The sequence below is a fragment of the Sinocyclocheilus grahami genome, unplaced genomic scaffold, assembly GCF_001515645.1.
Source record: "Sinocyclocheilus grahami isolate Dianchi unplaced genomic scaffold, SAMN03320097.WGS_v1.1 scaffold12.1, whole genome shotgun sequence".
Taxonomy (NCBI): domain Eukaryota; kingdom Metazoa; phylum Chordata; class Actinopteri; order Cypriniformes; family Cyprinidae; genus Sinocyclocheilus; species Sinocyclocheilus grahami.
Window position 1 is genome coordinate 1,601,462 of NW_015505191.1, and position 16,992 is coordinate 1,618,453.

The 16,992-nt window shown below is 37.4% G+C and overlaps 2 protein-coding genes across 4 annotated transcripts in view; both read left to right on the forward strand.

Moving 5' to 3' along the window:
* LOC107597029 (5'-AMP-activated protein kinase catalytic subunit alpha-1-like) overlaps positions 1-3,113 on the forward strand; it is a 14,053-nt gene extending 10,940 nt beyond the window's left edge. The window contains exons 9-10 of the mRNA XM_016287938.1: positions 627-753; positions 1,736-3,113. Of these exons, the coding sequence (XP_016143424.1) occupies positions 627-753; positions 1,736-2,043 (435 nt within the window). The 3' untranslated portion in view covers positions 2,044-3,113. The remainder of the gene's footprint in view (positions 1-626; positions 754-1,735) is intronic.
* On the forward strand, positions 2,266-16,725 carry LOC107597012 (KN motif and ankyrin repeat domain-containing protein 1-like). 3 transcript variants are annotated; one of them, XM_016287916.1, is made up of 12 exons: positions 2,266-2,343; positions 7,214-7,295; positions 8,095-10,554; positions 10,663-10,749; positions 11,544-11,643; positions 12,273-12,395; positions 12,485-12,572; positions 14,558-14,777; positions 15,580-15,722; positions 15,840-16,040; positions 16,180-16,278; positions 16,378-16,725. In XM_016287916.1, the coding sequence occupies exons 2-12, from the start codon at positions 7,265-7,267 to the stop codon at positions 16,462-16,464; spliced, it is 3,639 nt and encodes a 1,212-aa protein (XP_016143402.1). In that variant the 5' UTR covers positions 2,266-2,343; positions 7,214-7,264; the 3' UTR covers positions 16,465-16,725. The 3 variants fall into 3 exon arrangements, with proteins under 3 accessions (XP_016143402.1, XP_016143396.1, XP_016143410.1); XM_016287910.1 differs by lacking the exon at positions 2,266-2,343 and adding an exon at positions 5,378-5,576; XM_016287924.1 differs by lacking the exon at positions 2,266-2,343 and adding an exon at positions 5,378-5,576 and having other exon boundaries at positions 16,411-16,725.
* The last annotated feature ends 267 nt before the right edge of the window (positions 16,726-16,992 follow it).

Genomic DNA, 16,992 nt, shown 5'->3' on the forward strand with positions numbered 1-16,992 from the left:
CTCTCTCACTCACTCTCACACACATACACACACACACACATATATACAGGCAGGCCAAATAGAATAGAATGATATCTGCATATCTTACTGTCATTATTATAACACCTCTGAGCTAAACAGAACCTCTAATGTATTAAGGACAGAATTTGTTTTTAATAGTGCACTTCGTTCAAAAGGTTGGGGTCAGTAAGATATTTATTTTTATATATGTTTTTGAAACCTTTTTGAAGTCTTTTATGCTCACAAAGCTGCATTTGTTTGGTCAAAAAATACAGTGAAACAGTAATATGGTAAAATAAAAACCTGTGGCAGAGGGTGTTTATATTTTTGCTTTGTGTGTCTGGCTGAAGTTCATGTATGCTTGACTGAGTGAGTCATCAGTTTTAGAGGGAAGTGGCTTACATGTCTTTGTGAATAATAGTTTTCGTTCTTTGTCTTATCTCATAGCGGCCTCTTATCATGTGCTATTCAGGAGTACGCCATTCAGACTTTCTCAAAACAGTGTTACAGTGCAATGTACCAGTCCCTTTTAAAGTTAAAAGCCTTGCTGAATATTAATGAACTTTAGATCCATTACAGTCACATTTTACTGAGCTGACGGTTTTTTTTCCTCTGTGGTTTGATAGGTAGTTAATCCTTATTACTTGCGAGTGCGGAGGAAGAACCCAGTCACTGGCATACATACAAAGATGAGCCTCCAGCTCTACCAGGTGGACAGCAGGACCTATTTACTAGACTTCAGGAGCATAGATGGTAAAATTGTCACCTTGTGTGTGTGGTTTTATTCAGTGCTTTAAAACGTATTTATTTATTTATTTACTAGTTGGTACTTTAATTTACAGTAATTAATAAAAAATATATAAAAATGTATACATAATCACACACATAAGGATATGAATCACACAGAGTGGTAATTAAATAAATCTGACTCTTGTACTGAATGCAAATATTATTTCAGGATGTCCAAAGTGTTACCATGTTATTCATTACTTAAGGGGAAGTCGTGGCCTATAATGGTTAGAGAGTCGGACTCGTAACCCAAAGGTTGCGGGTTCGAGTCTCGTGCCGGCAGGGATTGTAGGTGGGGGGAGTGAATGTACAGCACTCTCTCTCACCTTCAATACCATGACTGAGGTGCCCTTGAGCAAGGTACCGAACCCCCAACTGCTCCCCGGGCGCCGCAGCATAAATGGCTGCCCACTGCTCCGGGTGTGTGTTCACGGTGTGTGTGTGTGTTCACTGCTGTGTGTGTGCACTAAGGATGGGTTAAATGCAGAGCACTAATTCCTAGTATGGGTCACCATACTTGGCCACATGTCACTTCACTTAAACAGTCTTGTGAGACTGTAACAGTGTAGTTGCTCAATGGTTGTTCATTTGACAACATGTAAAAATACACATTGTGAGTTTCGTAATCAATAGTATTTTATAAAAATTAATTTAATTTAACCACATTCTTCTGTCTGTATATAAATAAAATATAAATAAAATATTTTTTGGCATTTAAAACTAGTTATTGCATTGTGCTAATGTAGTTATTTTTAGTAACAAATTAGCATGAAATTTGAAAACACTTTACGTAAGAATGTAAATTAAAACAATATTTATTTCTTAAATGTTATATTGGTTCTGCTAAAATCTCAATGATCATTCCAGAAAAGGAATCATAACCAAAATTCGGTTGCGGAGTGTTCTGGATTTCACTCTCTAAAGCCTTCTGTTCTGTTTCATTTAGATGACATGGTAGAAGTAAAATCAGGGACTGCCACACCTCACCGCTCTGGCTCAGTCGGTAACTACCGGACTACCCTAAAGAACGACAGGAATGAAAAAAACGAATGTGAGGATGCAGCAAAGGGCGACGTGTCCGCTCCTTCCACGCCTCCGATATCCGTAGGGAAAGCGGCAGAAGGCTCTCTGGCTTCTTCTCTTACCTCCTCAGTGGATTCCACAGGGGGAGAGATCCCCCTCCCCCGCCCAGGAAGTCACACCATAGAGTTCTTTGAGATGTGCGCCAACCTCATCAAGCTGCTAGCACGATAACTTGTGCTTCCTCTGATGCCTTCTCTCTCACTCTCCTCTGTCTTCCCTCTCACTCTCTGGCTTCTTTTCTCTTTCTTCTGGAATGCTGTCTACCTCTTCGTCCTCTGATATCGGTGTCATCATCCACAGCAGTTTTTCTATCTCTGTTCTTTTCGTCTCTCTTTTTCTTTCTCAGTGTCTTTAGAGCAATAAGCATGCGGACGGACTCAAGACTCCATGCATCCCACTCGCCTAAAAAAGCTGAATGGTCTGTGGCTCTACAGTCGCCAGGATCAGCCTGTTTAAGAGGATTGAGAAAAGGTACAAGGAGGAAAAGGATGGAGGTTGTTTTTTTGTGCCACAGTTAAGATGTCAGAAAGATTGCTAAGCCACTCTATAGTGTCTAAACTCTTTTAGAGATGGTTTTACTATTCTTTTCTGGGTTTTATAGCAAGTATTTCCTTGCAGAGTGAGGCGTAGAGGTGCATTTAAATGAGTTATACACTGAGCTAGCTGTACTGTACACAATGCTGTTGCGATTCGTGGCGGACCAAGAGATATATAAAGAAAGAGCCCTTGTGAGGCATGTGGGACGACGAGTAAGACAGAAAGCGCTTTTGCACAGTTTTACCTGTAAGTTTTTGTGGGCCAGTGTCAGAACTGGTTATACCATTGATGAGGCCTACTGGGAAGGGCACTCGATTAGGAGGAGCCGTCTTAAAAAGCGGGGCCAATTTAACGTGGTGGGCACTTTAACACAAAGGGACAACTTGATAAGTCAGCCTTTCTTAAGGAAGAGACCGATATTAAACCCATTTATCCTGAAGGAGTGCAATGTCCTTGCCTCTGTTTCATAGATTTTTGTTTGTTTGTCACACCTTAGTCTTTTTTTCTATTCGCTCACATTTTACATAAATTTAAGTATATACAGAATTTAAACATGCATTTGGATTTATATTTATCAGTGCTTTAAATGGGGTTGTAGATTATTAAAATTGTGATATTGGACTGGATTTTTTTAAAAGAAATATTTGATTGTATCACTGTAAGATGTTTTATTCCATACACTGCTTTATCAAAAACATTTTTTTTACTGTTATTTTATTTGTTTTACAAAACAGTGGTTGCTTGAAAAAGAAGTTCTCCTTAAAGAAAGAAATCAAATGTTTTTGTATCCCCACCACTTTTACAAATTAAGTATCTGTAGTAAGACAGGCCCAGTATTAAAACTTGTTTTTTTTTTATGTTGGCTGAGATGTAAAAAAACACACACACCGCTGAGGTGTCTAATAAAGTTTATCACCACAATGAAAATGGAAAAAAAGAACAAATTAGAATTGAAATATTGGCGCACACTGAGCGATCTCCTTAATACTGTGTTTGCAAAGTCATAATCGTTAAGATCATAAAATAGAAAAGCGCTTCCTACTTGCATGTGACTTTATGTGCCCTCATATGAGCCTGTGTAATAAACAAAATTATACAAAAGTTCACAAAGGAAAGAACTGCAACCTGTTAACAATGAATGAAATTATGTTATGTAGGAGCTTACTGACAGGAGTAATCCTCTTCTTCTTATCAGTTCTTTCAACGTATGTTTCATAGATGAAAAGGAAAACAATATAAGTTTTAAGTAAGTTGCTCTTGTTCATTTGCCTGCCCAGAGCTCCAGCTATGTTCAAATTAAATGTCCCAAATTCAATGCTAAAAAAGCTAAGACATAATTTTAAATAATACATTTATTCTATGGTATGTATGGCACAGCATATTTACATTTTAAAGTCTGAATGTCTTAACACACATTCTTACCGCATTAAAGAAATAACTCTTAGTTCTTATGAATGCAGCAGTATCATATTCTCAAAAAGAAAAGGAGATTTAAGGCCAGTAATTCTGATTCGACCTTCTGGAATTCTTGAGTCTTTGTTACGTTTAGATCTAGTTTCCTAAAAGGATGATATTGTTTTTGTTCTAAACTCATTTCAGAATCTCTATTAATGAGATTTATGAGCTTAAACTTGACAATCTGTGCTTTGCAAGTCAGCTTAAGACAAATCCAGAGAAATTTAGTTTTGCTCTGTCCCCTTTATCTTTTTTTCCCCCAAAGGTTATTTCCCTGTGTAGTTGTCTAATTCAAATGTTAACTCTTCTTTATCTCTAGGGAACCATTTCAGTGTCTCCACATGCTGTTTATTCAGCCATCGAAAAGAAGTTTAGAAAATCTGTTGATGTTCTTCTCTTATCTGCATTTATGTTGATTATCTGTGCAGAGATGCACCTCATGGAGGCTTGCCAATGTAAATTTACAGATAATTACTGATCATTTACAGTTTAAAAGATGATTTGTAAATACAACTGCCTAATAAACTGATACATGAAAAATGATTGTATTGTATCTTTTGAAAACATGGTGTATGTTATGTGACTATATTTTTATAGAAATGTTTGATAACTTCCTGTAATTACAGTAGTAAGCATACACATAGAACGTTTAAGTCAGACATCTCCTTTTTATTTTCCTTTTTTTTGTTTTTAATTAACTAGTAAAATACTTTAAATTAAATTTAAAAAAAAAATGTATTCTTATATTTTTGTTGAGCAAACAGGAACAATAAAACCATAATGAAGTTTATCCAAAGGGTTAAAATTGTTCTTAGGCTAAGGATATTTTTTATACGTTTTGTCAGGCCAAGTTGTCACGTGTTTACAATATTATATATATTTAATTTTTAATTATATTAATTAATAATTCGTGATTAGTACTTTTTTCATCAATAAGTAATTACAAAACAAGTCATGTTACATTTAAGTTGTGTCATGAGTTGATAAGAGTTTCATGATTATTTTAGTTTACATTTAGCTAAAAAATAATATTGAAAAAAATGATCAATAGCTTTTCTATAGACCTTTGTAGACCTTAAGGTATGTAGCCTGCAGAAATAGACTTTCTAAGCAAACCCGTCTTTATTCACTAAAGTAAAATGTGTAGGCCTGTTATTTATTGTTTCTTCCCAATGCACATCTCTAACGATAGATCTGTACTTCAGAAAATGACCAGCAGATGTCACTTTAATCCTGAAGACATCTGTCATTCTTAGAGTTAACTTGAGTTTTGACAAAACATTCGTTTCTGATTTAACTTCTATGCATTTTACAGCATTAGGCTACATTTTTATAATTGTAAATTCAATGGAATTTTTTTTATATATTATTTTTACATTTTTATACAAACCATATATAAACATATACCCCAGAACCATACATGTGGTTATTTTAAATTGAAATAAGTACGAAGTAGCACGCTATTACGAATTGACGCTGATAGACCTCTGCTGCACTGCACACCTGCCGTAATGCGTCATGACGTAAGCAGCAACTCCTCCATACGCATATCTACAGAGAGCAGCATGATAAAGTTACTCCAGGACTGACCGTTCACGCTAAGCTTTCAAAACTGGAGCACTGTTTCCAGATAAACAACAGTGTTCAATTGTAAACGCAGAAGAAACGCTGAGCAGTGTTCGTGTTCCTCTCTGAAGCTGGGCTTCGCTCTGGTATGTAAACAACAGACTCACCTGCACTAGTGCAGATGGGATAGTCTATCTTTTTGAAAGTTATTCACTGTATTATTTAGTCGTTCCTTTGGGCTGTCCAGAAATATATTGCTGCAGAGATGGCGTTTTGGAGTCTTTAAATGTATGTAAATATCATTAATGTTTCAGAGAAAGGTTTAAAAATGTCTCAAGGCAAGGTAGAGTAATTATTGCTGCCAAAATACAAAGTATTGGTTACTGCACTCTCTATTTAAGTTATGTTTACATTAATTAAATATGACGGTGGTATTAGTTAAGAATCTGGGTTCTGTGGTACAGCTGAGCTAGTCTCAAATTAGTATGTAGCTCCTGGTACAGCCCAAGATATACTGGTCTGTACCAGGAGCAGATTATGTCCATTATTGCACACATACATATTTTTCCCCTTAAAGAATGCAGTATCCAGTAAAGCTAACCAGATTGCTTTTCCCTCTTTCATTGCATTCCAACAAAACAGCCTTTGTCTGTGTTTAAGGATTACATATTAGTTGTTTTGCTAGAGTGCTGACAAATCAACAGCATGGGCATTTGTTACATTTAGTAATCCAGTTCATTTGTAGTTTTTGTCTGTTATCAATGTTTTGCAAATTATATGCATATTAGATGCATAATTGATTTAACCATGAGTAGTCATTTCAGTTCATATTTGTTTTTCTGCAGTGCGAAAACAACTGTATTTCTTAATATGTGCCAAAAGAAATTATACAGAACTTTGTTTTGTCTTTCATCAGTTGTGTTTTACATTTATTTTCTTAGTTATTCTCAGGTGTTACTTTATGCCCTAAAGCCTTTATGCTTATATCATATATGTGTGTGTGTTCATGGATCAGTCCGTGTCCTTTCAGTGCCAAGCAATTCAGCTGACACAATGCTTTACCCCATGCAGGTCTCATATTTCAGATATCTGTCTGCAGTGACAGTGCAAGCTTCTCCTGATTTGCAGGGTCTCTTTCATTCTTCATTTCTGTCATAATCGGAAGGAAGTGACATTACATTGTGGACACATGTGGTTTTGCTTGTTGCTGTTAGTGTGTCACTGAGTTATAACGCTGCATATAACAGCAGCAGCAACTGTAAAAACTATGAAAATATATATATATTCAAACCAGTTTATCCAAAAGACTGAGAAAAGAACAATTTTTTAACAATCCATTCATGTTTCACTATCATTGCCTTTCTCATTCTTTCAGCCTCTCTCTTCAGGTGGTGTATTGCAGAACTACAGACTGCTTACATTTCATATCTCCAGCAGGGGGCAGAATATGAAAAGATAATGAATCTCTGTTAACCATAAATAAGCAGACACAAAACCTGAATCTTACACCTGTCCAGTTTTATATTTTTGTTTATATATTGTTTGATTGAAGTGGCTTGAGTTTTAAATTGTTACATGAAATACAGCTTGCAGTCTGGATAAAACCCTACCTGTAACAGTTTCTTGTGGAACAAGAAAAGATTAATAGCAGAGCTCTGGTTGCAATACTTTGTCATTGAGTTATAATATATAATACTTTTTATCAGCTAAACAACAATAGGCACATCTGTGATATGTTTAATGTACTCTGATTATATATTATTGTCTGTTCTTGTTTTCCCAGCGTTTCCACTGCTGAGAAATTTAACAGCGGTATCGTCAATCAGCAGCTGCCATGACTCAAGAAACACATTTCCATCGACAACGTAAGAATCAGCAACTCTGCAGTTGGAGTTTCACCAGTTATCACTAAAATGGTTTTGATTTGCATTCTCTCTTTTTTTTCTGAATAATGTAAGGGGGTAGATTTGTTTGTATTTGATTGGGGTTATTTTCTGTATAAAGGCATGGTTAGTGTGGTTTTTATTCCTTTTCAAAGGAAATGTTTTAGAGTGCTTGAGTGGATGAAAGAGGAAGGGAATAAAAAATCAGTGGGTGGAGAGAAATGCAAAATAAGAGCCTTAAGGCCTCCTGGAGGAGGAGAGTAGACAGAATAAGACAAGGACAGAGAGGAGAAAGAGAGCAGTTGAACTTTAGATTTACAACAGTTTTTGTGGAAATTCTAATCATCAGGTAAGAAAAAGAATATGTCATCTTTTAGATATTTATCTATATAATTTTGATTGACATTTGAGGGTTTTAATAAGGAATGCATACTACTTTCTCACAGAAATCAGATACATTTTGAAAGTTGAGAATGTTGCCATTTGTAATGTTTCTAGATTGCAAAGAATATGTATGTACTTACTATTTTATTTTGAACTCTGAAATGGTTTTCTTTTTGGTTTCCGCAAGTCTCAATTTTGTTCTGTGTTTTTTTTTTTTTAACATTGTGTTTTCAGGCATGTCAGTTATTTCTACAGACATACATTTTCATGCCCGTGGCCTGGAAGTGTATTTTTAGCTTTTACAAAAAAGTTATGATAAATACGCATTCATATTAAACTTTCTGTTCTCTTCCAAATTTCTCTGCTAAGGTCATTTTTGTCTTCTTTGTTTAAACAGACTGGAGTGAGATCTCTGCTGACACTTTCCAGAGTAGCCCGTTCAGCATCAATACACCATATGGGTACCAGCTTGACTTAGACTTTGTTAAATACGTGGATGATATCGAGCGAAGTGACACCATTCGCCGACTGCATTTTAACAAGCGGCCGGGGGTGGCAAATGCTGCCTCTGAGCCGCAACGCATCATAAACCCCCCACACTGGACTTCCTCAGAGTCTTTGTCCTCGGTGAGCAGTGATGAAGCCAAGAAAACCTCTCTCTCTTCATCCTCTTCCTCTTCTTCTGTCAACAATAGAAGACCGCCACTTCCCCATTCCAAACCTAAATCTTCCAGTCAAAGACCAGAGGTCCCTCAAGACCTAGTTACCTCTCAGAGGGATGAACACGGGACGCCTACCCCAGCCACACAACATCCTACCCCAACCAAATCAAATCCTCTAGTAGAAAAGACTCTGATGGAAACATGCAGGCGTTTGGAACATGAGAAAGGCTCATCGCAGCAAGGACCTCTAGAACCACAGCCTCGGCGGAGACTGGCCAGTTTTGGTGGTCTTGGATCTACCGGTACTCTGTCTCCATACACAAGCTGGAGTGCCCTAAATCAAGGTGCTAAGATGACAGTCTTAGACCAGCCCAGGCAAGGTACCTTGTTATTGGGGAGCGGCCTAAAAATCAGCCCCTCAAGCTCAGGCCGGGCATCTCCAGTGAACGGTGTGAGCCCACTCCACCTGCAGATGGTCAGGGATCAGATGGCAGCTGCTTTACGAAGATTAAAGGACCTGGAGGAGCAAGTGAAGGCCATTCCTGTCCTACAGGTGAAGATTGCTGTTTTGCAGGAAGAAAAGAGACAACTGACCGCCTTGGTCAAGAGCCAAGAGGAAGCTCAAAAATCTAGCGCTAGCATTGACAAAGATTTACAAGAATTGAACAGCAAACCAGCGATGGAGGGTTGGGAGCACAGTGCCATCTCTGGTCTGACGGATTTTCAACAGCTCAGTTTTGAAATGCAATTGCTTGAAAGGAAGATCCAAGATGCACGTCTTGAATCTTCAGCTTTCAATATGAGGGATCGAACGTCTGTCGCAGTTGGAGATGACAGGTGCATCGATAAAGTCAATGCCATTCATCACCACAAATTAAACTTCAGTAAGGATGTTGCTGTCGATGCCAAGCTTGAGACTCAGTCAGTGGCTGTCGGCGTCACTGAGACTATGCTCAGCGTGGTATCCGACAAGGAAGCAGAAACCGAGTTGCAGCAGCAAACCATCCAACATTTAAGTGACCGGGTTCAGATACTGGAGGCAGAGCTTAAAGAAGCAATGCTCAAGGCAGAAATGGGTAGGCTGAGGAGTGAACTGCGGGAAGCAGAAGCGAGAAACCGCGCCGACAAGAGTTCCTCTGCACACCCGCAGGTAAACTGCACCGCCACCCAGACTGAGTCACAAACTCGCACTCTTGGGGTTGGAAACCACACCAACCTTGTGCATTCTGCTGTTGGAGGAGGACTAGAGCAGATTTCCATTGATGTTGGAGTTTCCTGCAAACCTGAGATGAAGGTTGCATCGTCTGGCCCAGATACACCTATGAAAGAGTGGGAAGTGCGCAAAAGAGTAGAGCAAAAAGATCAGTGTGTCGGAAGCAAGAGTGTGGCAACACACAGTCAAGGTGCTGGGACAACAGTGTGTGTGTGTGATGCTGCCACAATTACCTCAGAGACAATGGAGAACAAAAGGAGCATTTCCTTCCAAACAGTGGGCTGTGGTGACTGCACGGTCGACGTGGATGTCAGATCTGTCAAATCACAAATTTCCCAAGGAACTGTCACTGACCCAGTTCGAAGTGTTGACTTGGGTGTGATGGCAATCCCTCAGACCATGTCTCAGCGTACCAGCACAGCCTTTTGCACCGTCTCGCGCAGCACCAGCACTTTGCAAGCCTGTATCTCTGAAGCCAGCACCAACACAAAGCACACACTGACCAGAGAAAGACATACCAACACACCACATGCAATGACCCGATCTCTAGCGGTTGGAGATGGGAAGGTTTGCGACCGAGTGGCTGCTGTTCAGATGCGCTCTGTTGGAACCACTGCATGCTTAGATAGCGGCACAAGCATCCCTGCTGTTCCTAATGTTATGACACGTGACGTGGGCGTTGGAATGGCAAATATCAATGAGAATATCCTCATCGGACTTCATACGCGCAACATTGCATGTGGCCCATCCCGTCTGCCAGATCCGGTCAAGACGCGTAGCATTGGCGTAGAAGTGGGAGACGGGAGAATACGCGACTCCGAGGGCCAAATGTTTGTGCAGACTGAGCCTGGACTTGACCATTATATAGATCGCATGCAAAAATTACTTAAAGAACAACAGGACCTATTAACTGACAGTCACCCTGGGGCAAAACATGAGGTCATTCTACAGTCCCATGATGTTTTAGATAAACAAGTTGGAGGTAATGATGTGTATATTTGTGTTTTTGCCTTTGAAAGCATTTTTTGGAATTTTAGATACTTTGTGGTTTCAGCTGATTGTTTGCTTTCATTTTCATTCTAACTCCCAGGCATTGCACAAAACCAGACATCAAATGAAACTTCAAAAGTTAAAGAAAAAAATCAAATGAAGTTGCAGATGTCTGCTGCTCTTCATGGTATGTATTATTTGTTTCAAAGGCAACTCAAGTCAGTTAGCAAGCAAAAGTATAGCATCCTGGTCTAAATGACTCCACCCGACAAAGAAGTGCATGCAGGACACAAAAAGAAGCAGAAAGGAGGAGGCTTTTTTTCAGAGCAATCTTTTTGCATTGGAATTTGAACAGGAGGTGAAAATAGCACTCTCTGGTTTGTCTTTTGGCTGAATAAGCCCTACACTTAGAATATTTGGGTTGCTGTTGGCTTGTGGAATGCTCTCATGTCTTTTGGTATGTGGCAGACACAGGCATGAATACCATCCACACTGGAAGCCTACTCTGCGCATGGTTTCTGAAAGACAGGAATGTTTGTGTTTCAGGAGTCTTTATTTCAGAATAAAAAGAGCCTTTAGCAGGTGTGTGTGGTGTATAAAGGAGTGTGTGCATGTTTAGGTGCTGTCATGCCAGACCATGAACAACAATGGAATGTTTTCAGGAATTTTTAAGCTTTTTTTTTTTTAGGCAAGGATCTGCAAATAAGAGGATTCCCTCAGAAAAGACTTAATTTCTTCTTATTTATTATTTAAATATTATGTTGCAAGGAAAGGGAGATAAACATCAACTGTATGCAGATTTAATTTTATCCCGAAACTTCAGTTTAAAAACCTGTTTTAAGAATTCTGCAACAACAACAAAATCAGCAACATCAACAACAACAAGAAGCAATATTACATTTTACTTGAAAATAATTTTTGAGTCATATATTGTGTCCCATCTTATTAATTTAATCAGGAATATGATGGCATCTCTTTCAGGCTCACCCAGTGATGATCGTTGTCTCAGATCCATCATTAAAAGGAGAAGCACCAATCTGAAGTCCATGGATAGTATGAACCCTAAGCCTGCCTCACATGGGTAAATAAAGACTTTCATTATTTAATCATAACTAATAAATTTAGGCAAGGATCTGCAAATAAGAGGATTCCCTCAGAAAAGACTTAATTTCTTCTTATTTATTATTTAAATATTATGTTGCAAGGAAAGGGAGATAAACATCAACTGTATGCAGATTTAATTTTATCCCGAAACTTCAGTTTAAAAACCTGTTTTAAGAATTCTGCAACAACAACAAAATCAGCAACATCAACAACAACAAGAAGCAATATTACATTTTACTTGAAAATAATTTTTGAGTCATATATTGTGTCCCATCTTATTAATTTAATCAGGAATATGATGGCATCTCTTTCAGGCTCACCCAGTGATGATCGTTGTCTCAGATCCATCATTAAAAGGAGAAGCACCAATCTGAAGTCCATGGATAGTATGAACCCTAAGCCTGCCTCACATGGGTAAATAAAGACTTTCATTATTTAATCATAACTAATAAATTTTAGCTCAGTGTCCCATTTTTTCTTAATGTTGAACTAGAATTATTTTACCAGATTGGTTGTATGATTAATTTGGAATAATATGCATTGCTATTCATACCTATGCATTGTACATTTAATTGTACATCTCTCTCTTTCTTTGCATCTACACAGAGGTACTGTGGACCCCCTGTTTGAGGGTGGTGATTCTGAGGATGAAGAGCAGAAAAAAAGAGAAAAGAGGGAGAAAGAGGGGAGTGCCAAATATAAAGGGAAGATTCCCAAGAGAAAAGAAAGGTTCATGCTTCTAACAAGTTTTGTTTTATCAGTGCAAGATGATGCCGTTTAGCAAAACGTTATCATGTTACATTTGTTTTCTACTATAGGTATAAATTTAGTGAGAAGATGCTTTCTGCCTGCCAAACTCTGGAGGTTCACCTCAATGGCAACAAGGTTATATCCAACAGAGAACTGGTGAGTTTCAGAACAGTAACAGAGATCTGTGTTTTAATGTCAGTGCTTTTATTGTTTCCAGTTTTTTTTCTTCTTTTCAATTAGTAGTTACTGTATAGTAGATGCTTTTTGAGGAGTCTTCGTCTGTAACATTTAAAGCCCTTTGAATGTATGTGTTTTGCATATCCTTTATTATCAGAGATGGATTCCCAGACTTTAAATCACAATTTTTTAACATAACAGATTGTATAGGTTTCATTCATTTTTTTTTTTTTTTACTTCTCTTTGGCTTTTGCTGAGTAATCATTTAACCCAAATTGTTAGTGGCTGAATTGTTAGTGTGTTCAGTTGCTTTGCAGCAACAACAACAGTGTTGAAACATCTCAAGACAGGCCTAGCTTTAGTGAGCAAACATGTTTATCCCTAAAAATGGCAAGACCATAAAGAGACATCAGAAAATGTATTTATTGCTATTTTCCATCTTATTGGGACACAAATAATACAACTTGATCATTTTTTTCAAAGCATGACTTTTAATTTTGATTGAAATGTTTGTATCCCACAGGATACATTGCCAGTTTGGGGGTATAAATTAACTGAAAACAGAACACTTGTTTATCAATGCTTGTTACAACATGGTTATAATTCCTGAACGCTTTGGAATATCTAATAAGATCTAAGGTTGGTCTCTTTTTAAAGAAGATACATAGCAGATTATTGCTGAAGTGAAAGCATTTCAAAAAAAGAAAGTATAAAAAAGTTACAGAAGTTTAAGTTTGCAGTAAAGATAATGCAGTATACTTTTTTTTATTGTATATAAAATAAACACTTTATAAAATATGTTGCACTTCAAATTGCTATACAAATCCAAGCCATATGTCTAACCAAGTTATGTTCCAAATTTGAAGTTGATATCATCAAAATTGTGGTTCCTGTGAGATTTTGTTTGGGCACTATACCAAAAATAACCACTGGGTGACACCCAAACTCTATTGATTTCTTTTGATGCAGTTTTCTGTCACAAATCAATAATTTTCTGTCATAATATCACTTCTATTACAAAACAGTCACCAAAGATGGAACCTTGACTGTCAGACCTTTCCAACGATATGTGTTTTGTCAAGATTACAAAAAGATTTGATTTTCTAAAACACAAGCCACAAAATCACAGAGTATATGTATATGTGTGTGTTTTGATATCTTGATTTATACCCCTAAAAGGGCGACGTATCCCCTGAGATACAAACATTTAGAGACCGATTACAAAAACTGTAAGCATTTAATTCATGAAATTTCAATGTTAAGCTAATGCTGAACAACAGGTTTTTTTAACAGGTAAGTACCCTCCAACATGTGTAAATATGTGAACTAGATCAACTTTTATAGGAGGGTGAGTAGATTTCCCACTACAGGCGGCCATGCAGTTTTAAATGCTGCCTGTGAGTTACACAAAGAATGTATGAATAAAGTCAATATATCTAAATATTCACAACAAACACCCTTTCAACATGAAACCAAGAAATGAGACCTACACTTTCCCTGCCTCTCCCCACAGCCTCTCAAATGTTTGTATCCTACAGGATACGTTGCCAGTTTTAGGGTTATGAAACTTCTCAAGGCGCAGAAATATATAACTCAACAACAGGAAAACAAAAGAAGGACAAACCCAACTTAATTTATGATGTATTGTGGAACTGTATTTCAGTCTGAAAAGCTCAGTTGTTGATGTGTTCTATGTTTACTCACTCATATCCCATAATTACCCACTGGCATATAGATCAGATTGTTCGGTATTCTGTGGGATTTGGGGAAGTTTAAAATTATAGTGTTGCTGTATTTTCTTTTTTGTGTTAAAAGTAATTTAAGCCTGCTTCATTTATTTGGTGTCATTTTTGTTCTTGCCTTGGCATGTCTAAAAGGTTTCTGTGTGGTTTGCCCAGATACTCTACCCAACATTTTAGTTAAATGTATTTATTTTTCATTTTATCTGTTTGTCTTTGTAAAAGCGTTCCTGCCTGAGCACAGTGCAGCAGGAGTGGTTCTGTGTGTCCAGTCAGAAGAGGGCATGTCCACAGATCGTGGAGGACTTCCTCTTCACTTGTCGCCATGTCTCGCCTGATGTCCTGTGCTATGTGGCCAACATGGCTGACCAAAATGGCAACACAGCCCTCCACTACAGTGTGTCGCACTCTAATTTCAGCATAGTAAAGATTCTGCTTGCTGCAGGTACCTTGAAACTTATTCATCTATAATCATAGATTAATCTGTTGTGAAGTAGCGCACCAGATCAAACTTTTCTGTTCATTCTATATAACTTTCTTTTATTATTTATTTAGCTGTACTATTATTACTTTTTATTTAGCTGTATTAGTTGTGCTTGTTGGTTCTGCTTTGAATATTTCAAAACCAAGTATATACTTTTTAAATACTTTTATTCAGCAAGAATCCATTAAATAAATGGTTTTCTAATGACCTTTCTATTCATGAATACTTTTGAGAATGATTTCTGAAGAATCATGTGACACTAAAGCCTCGAGTAATGATTGCTGAAAATTCAGCATTCCATCAAAAGAATAAGTTACATTTTAAAATCTATTAAAATAGAAAAGTTATTTTAAAATGTAATCGTATTTCACAATATTACTGTTTAACTGCATTTTTTATCAAAAAGCATTGGGGAGTATGAGACATATATATATATATATATACACAGTGGGGGAAAAAAGTATTTAGTCAGCCACCAATTGTGCAAGTTCTCCCACTTAAAAAGATGAGAGAGGCCTGTAATTTTCATCATAGGTATACCTCAACTATGAGAGACAAAATGAGAAAAAAAATCCAGAAAATCACATTGTAGGATTTTTAAAGAATTTATTTGCAAATTATGGTGGAAAATAAGTATTTGGTCAATAACAAAATTTCATCTCAATACTTTGTTAAATACCCTTTTTGAGAGACACTCTCAAAAGGGTTTATAAAGGGCTCCAATTGTGGATAATTAATTTGGTCTTGATTCCTTCTCATGCAGGAATATGTAATGTTGATCATCAGAATAAGGCTGGTTATACTCCCATAATGCTTGCCTCCCTGGCTGCCGTGGAAACGAAAGACGACATGATGGTGGTGCAAGAACTCTTCAGCAGAGGAGATGTTAATGCCAAGGCCAGCCAGGTATCTGTCTGTCTATGTTTTTGACTGAATATTGAGCTATGTTTATATGAGTAATTGAGAAAACAGGTTCTACCCAAGAGTATCTGTGTATCCTTTTGTGTACTGTTTGCTCAATAGGCTGGTCAGACAGCTCTCATGCTCGCAGTCAGTCATGGGCGTATAGATATGGTCAGGGCTCTGCTGGCTGCTGGGGCAGAGGTCAACATCCAGGATGATGAGGGGTCAACTGCTCTAATGTGTGCTGGTGAACACGGCCATGCTGACATTGTCAAACTCTTACTGGCCCAGCCAGGCTGTGATGCCACACTGACTGACAATGTGAGTAACCACATGGCTATCTGAGAGAAAAGATTTACAGTAATGATGTAATATAGTCATTTGTGTTTTAAATTGATGTTCTTGTTTAAATTTGTCTGTGTGCTTTTGCTTGGTATGTTTTGTGTCTGTGTGCTGGTAGGACGAGAGCACTGCTCTGTCCATTGCTCTGGAGGCTGGACACAAAGATATCGCTATGCTTCTCTATGCCCATGTCAACTACTCAAAGGGCCAACCGAGGGTATGACTATTCTTTGTCCACATTTGTACTCTCTTATAGCATTTTACTTAATAACCAATAACATATTTTTACCAATTACTCACATTAGCTGCACAACAGTTTCTGTTTGTGTGTGTGAATGCTCATCCACAGGGTTCCCCTCGAAGCAAGACACCACCTGTTGCACGCATAAGCTCTTCTGATTGATATGACATTTTCCCATGCTCTCTTCATCCATTCAGACATCCCCTCTGAACGACCTGTTCAATCATATGACTGAGATGAATGTGACCGGTTATGTTTTCCAACAGGTGTAATATTAAAGAGAGCAGTATTTTCAAAAGTGCAGTGCACTGTTGGTATTGCAAGCTGCATCATTTATTTTCTTCTTTACTGACAGTTATGTTTTCCAGATATAAAAATACCAGTTATGCAGACTGACAGTAATAAAGACCTACTATAATAGGAAACTGCATGTCAAAACAGTTTTATATATTCATTTTAGGTGATATATAAATGTATATGCATTTTAGGATTATATAATTTTTTTTTCACATTTTAAAAGCTTGAATTAGTTTCTTGTAATATATATTTTACCAAGTAGGCTATACACTATTCACTTCCAAAATCTGAAATCTAGATTTTAAGAACTCTTAATAAAAATGAATGAAATGTAAATGTCATGTTCATATATAAGTAAGTAAATATGTGATTACATTACCACCTTGTGTTTAC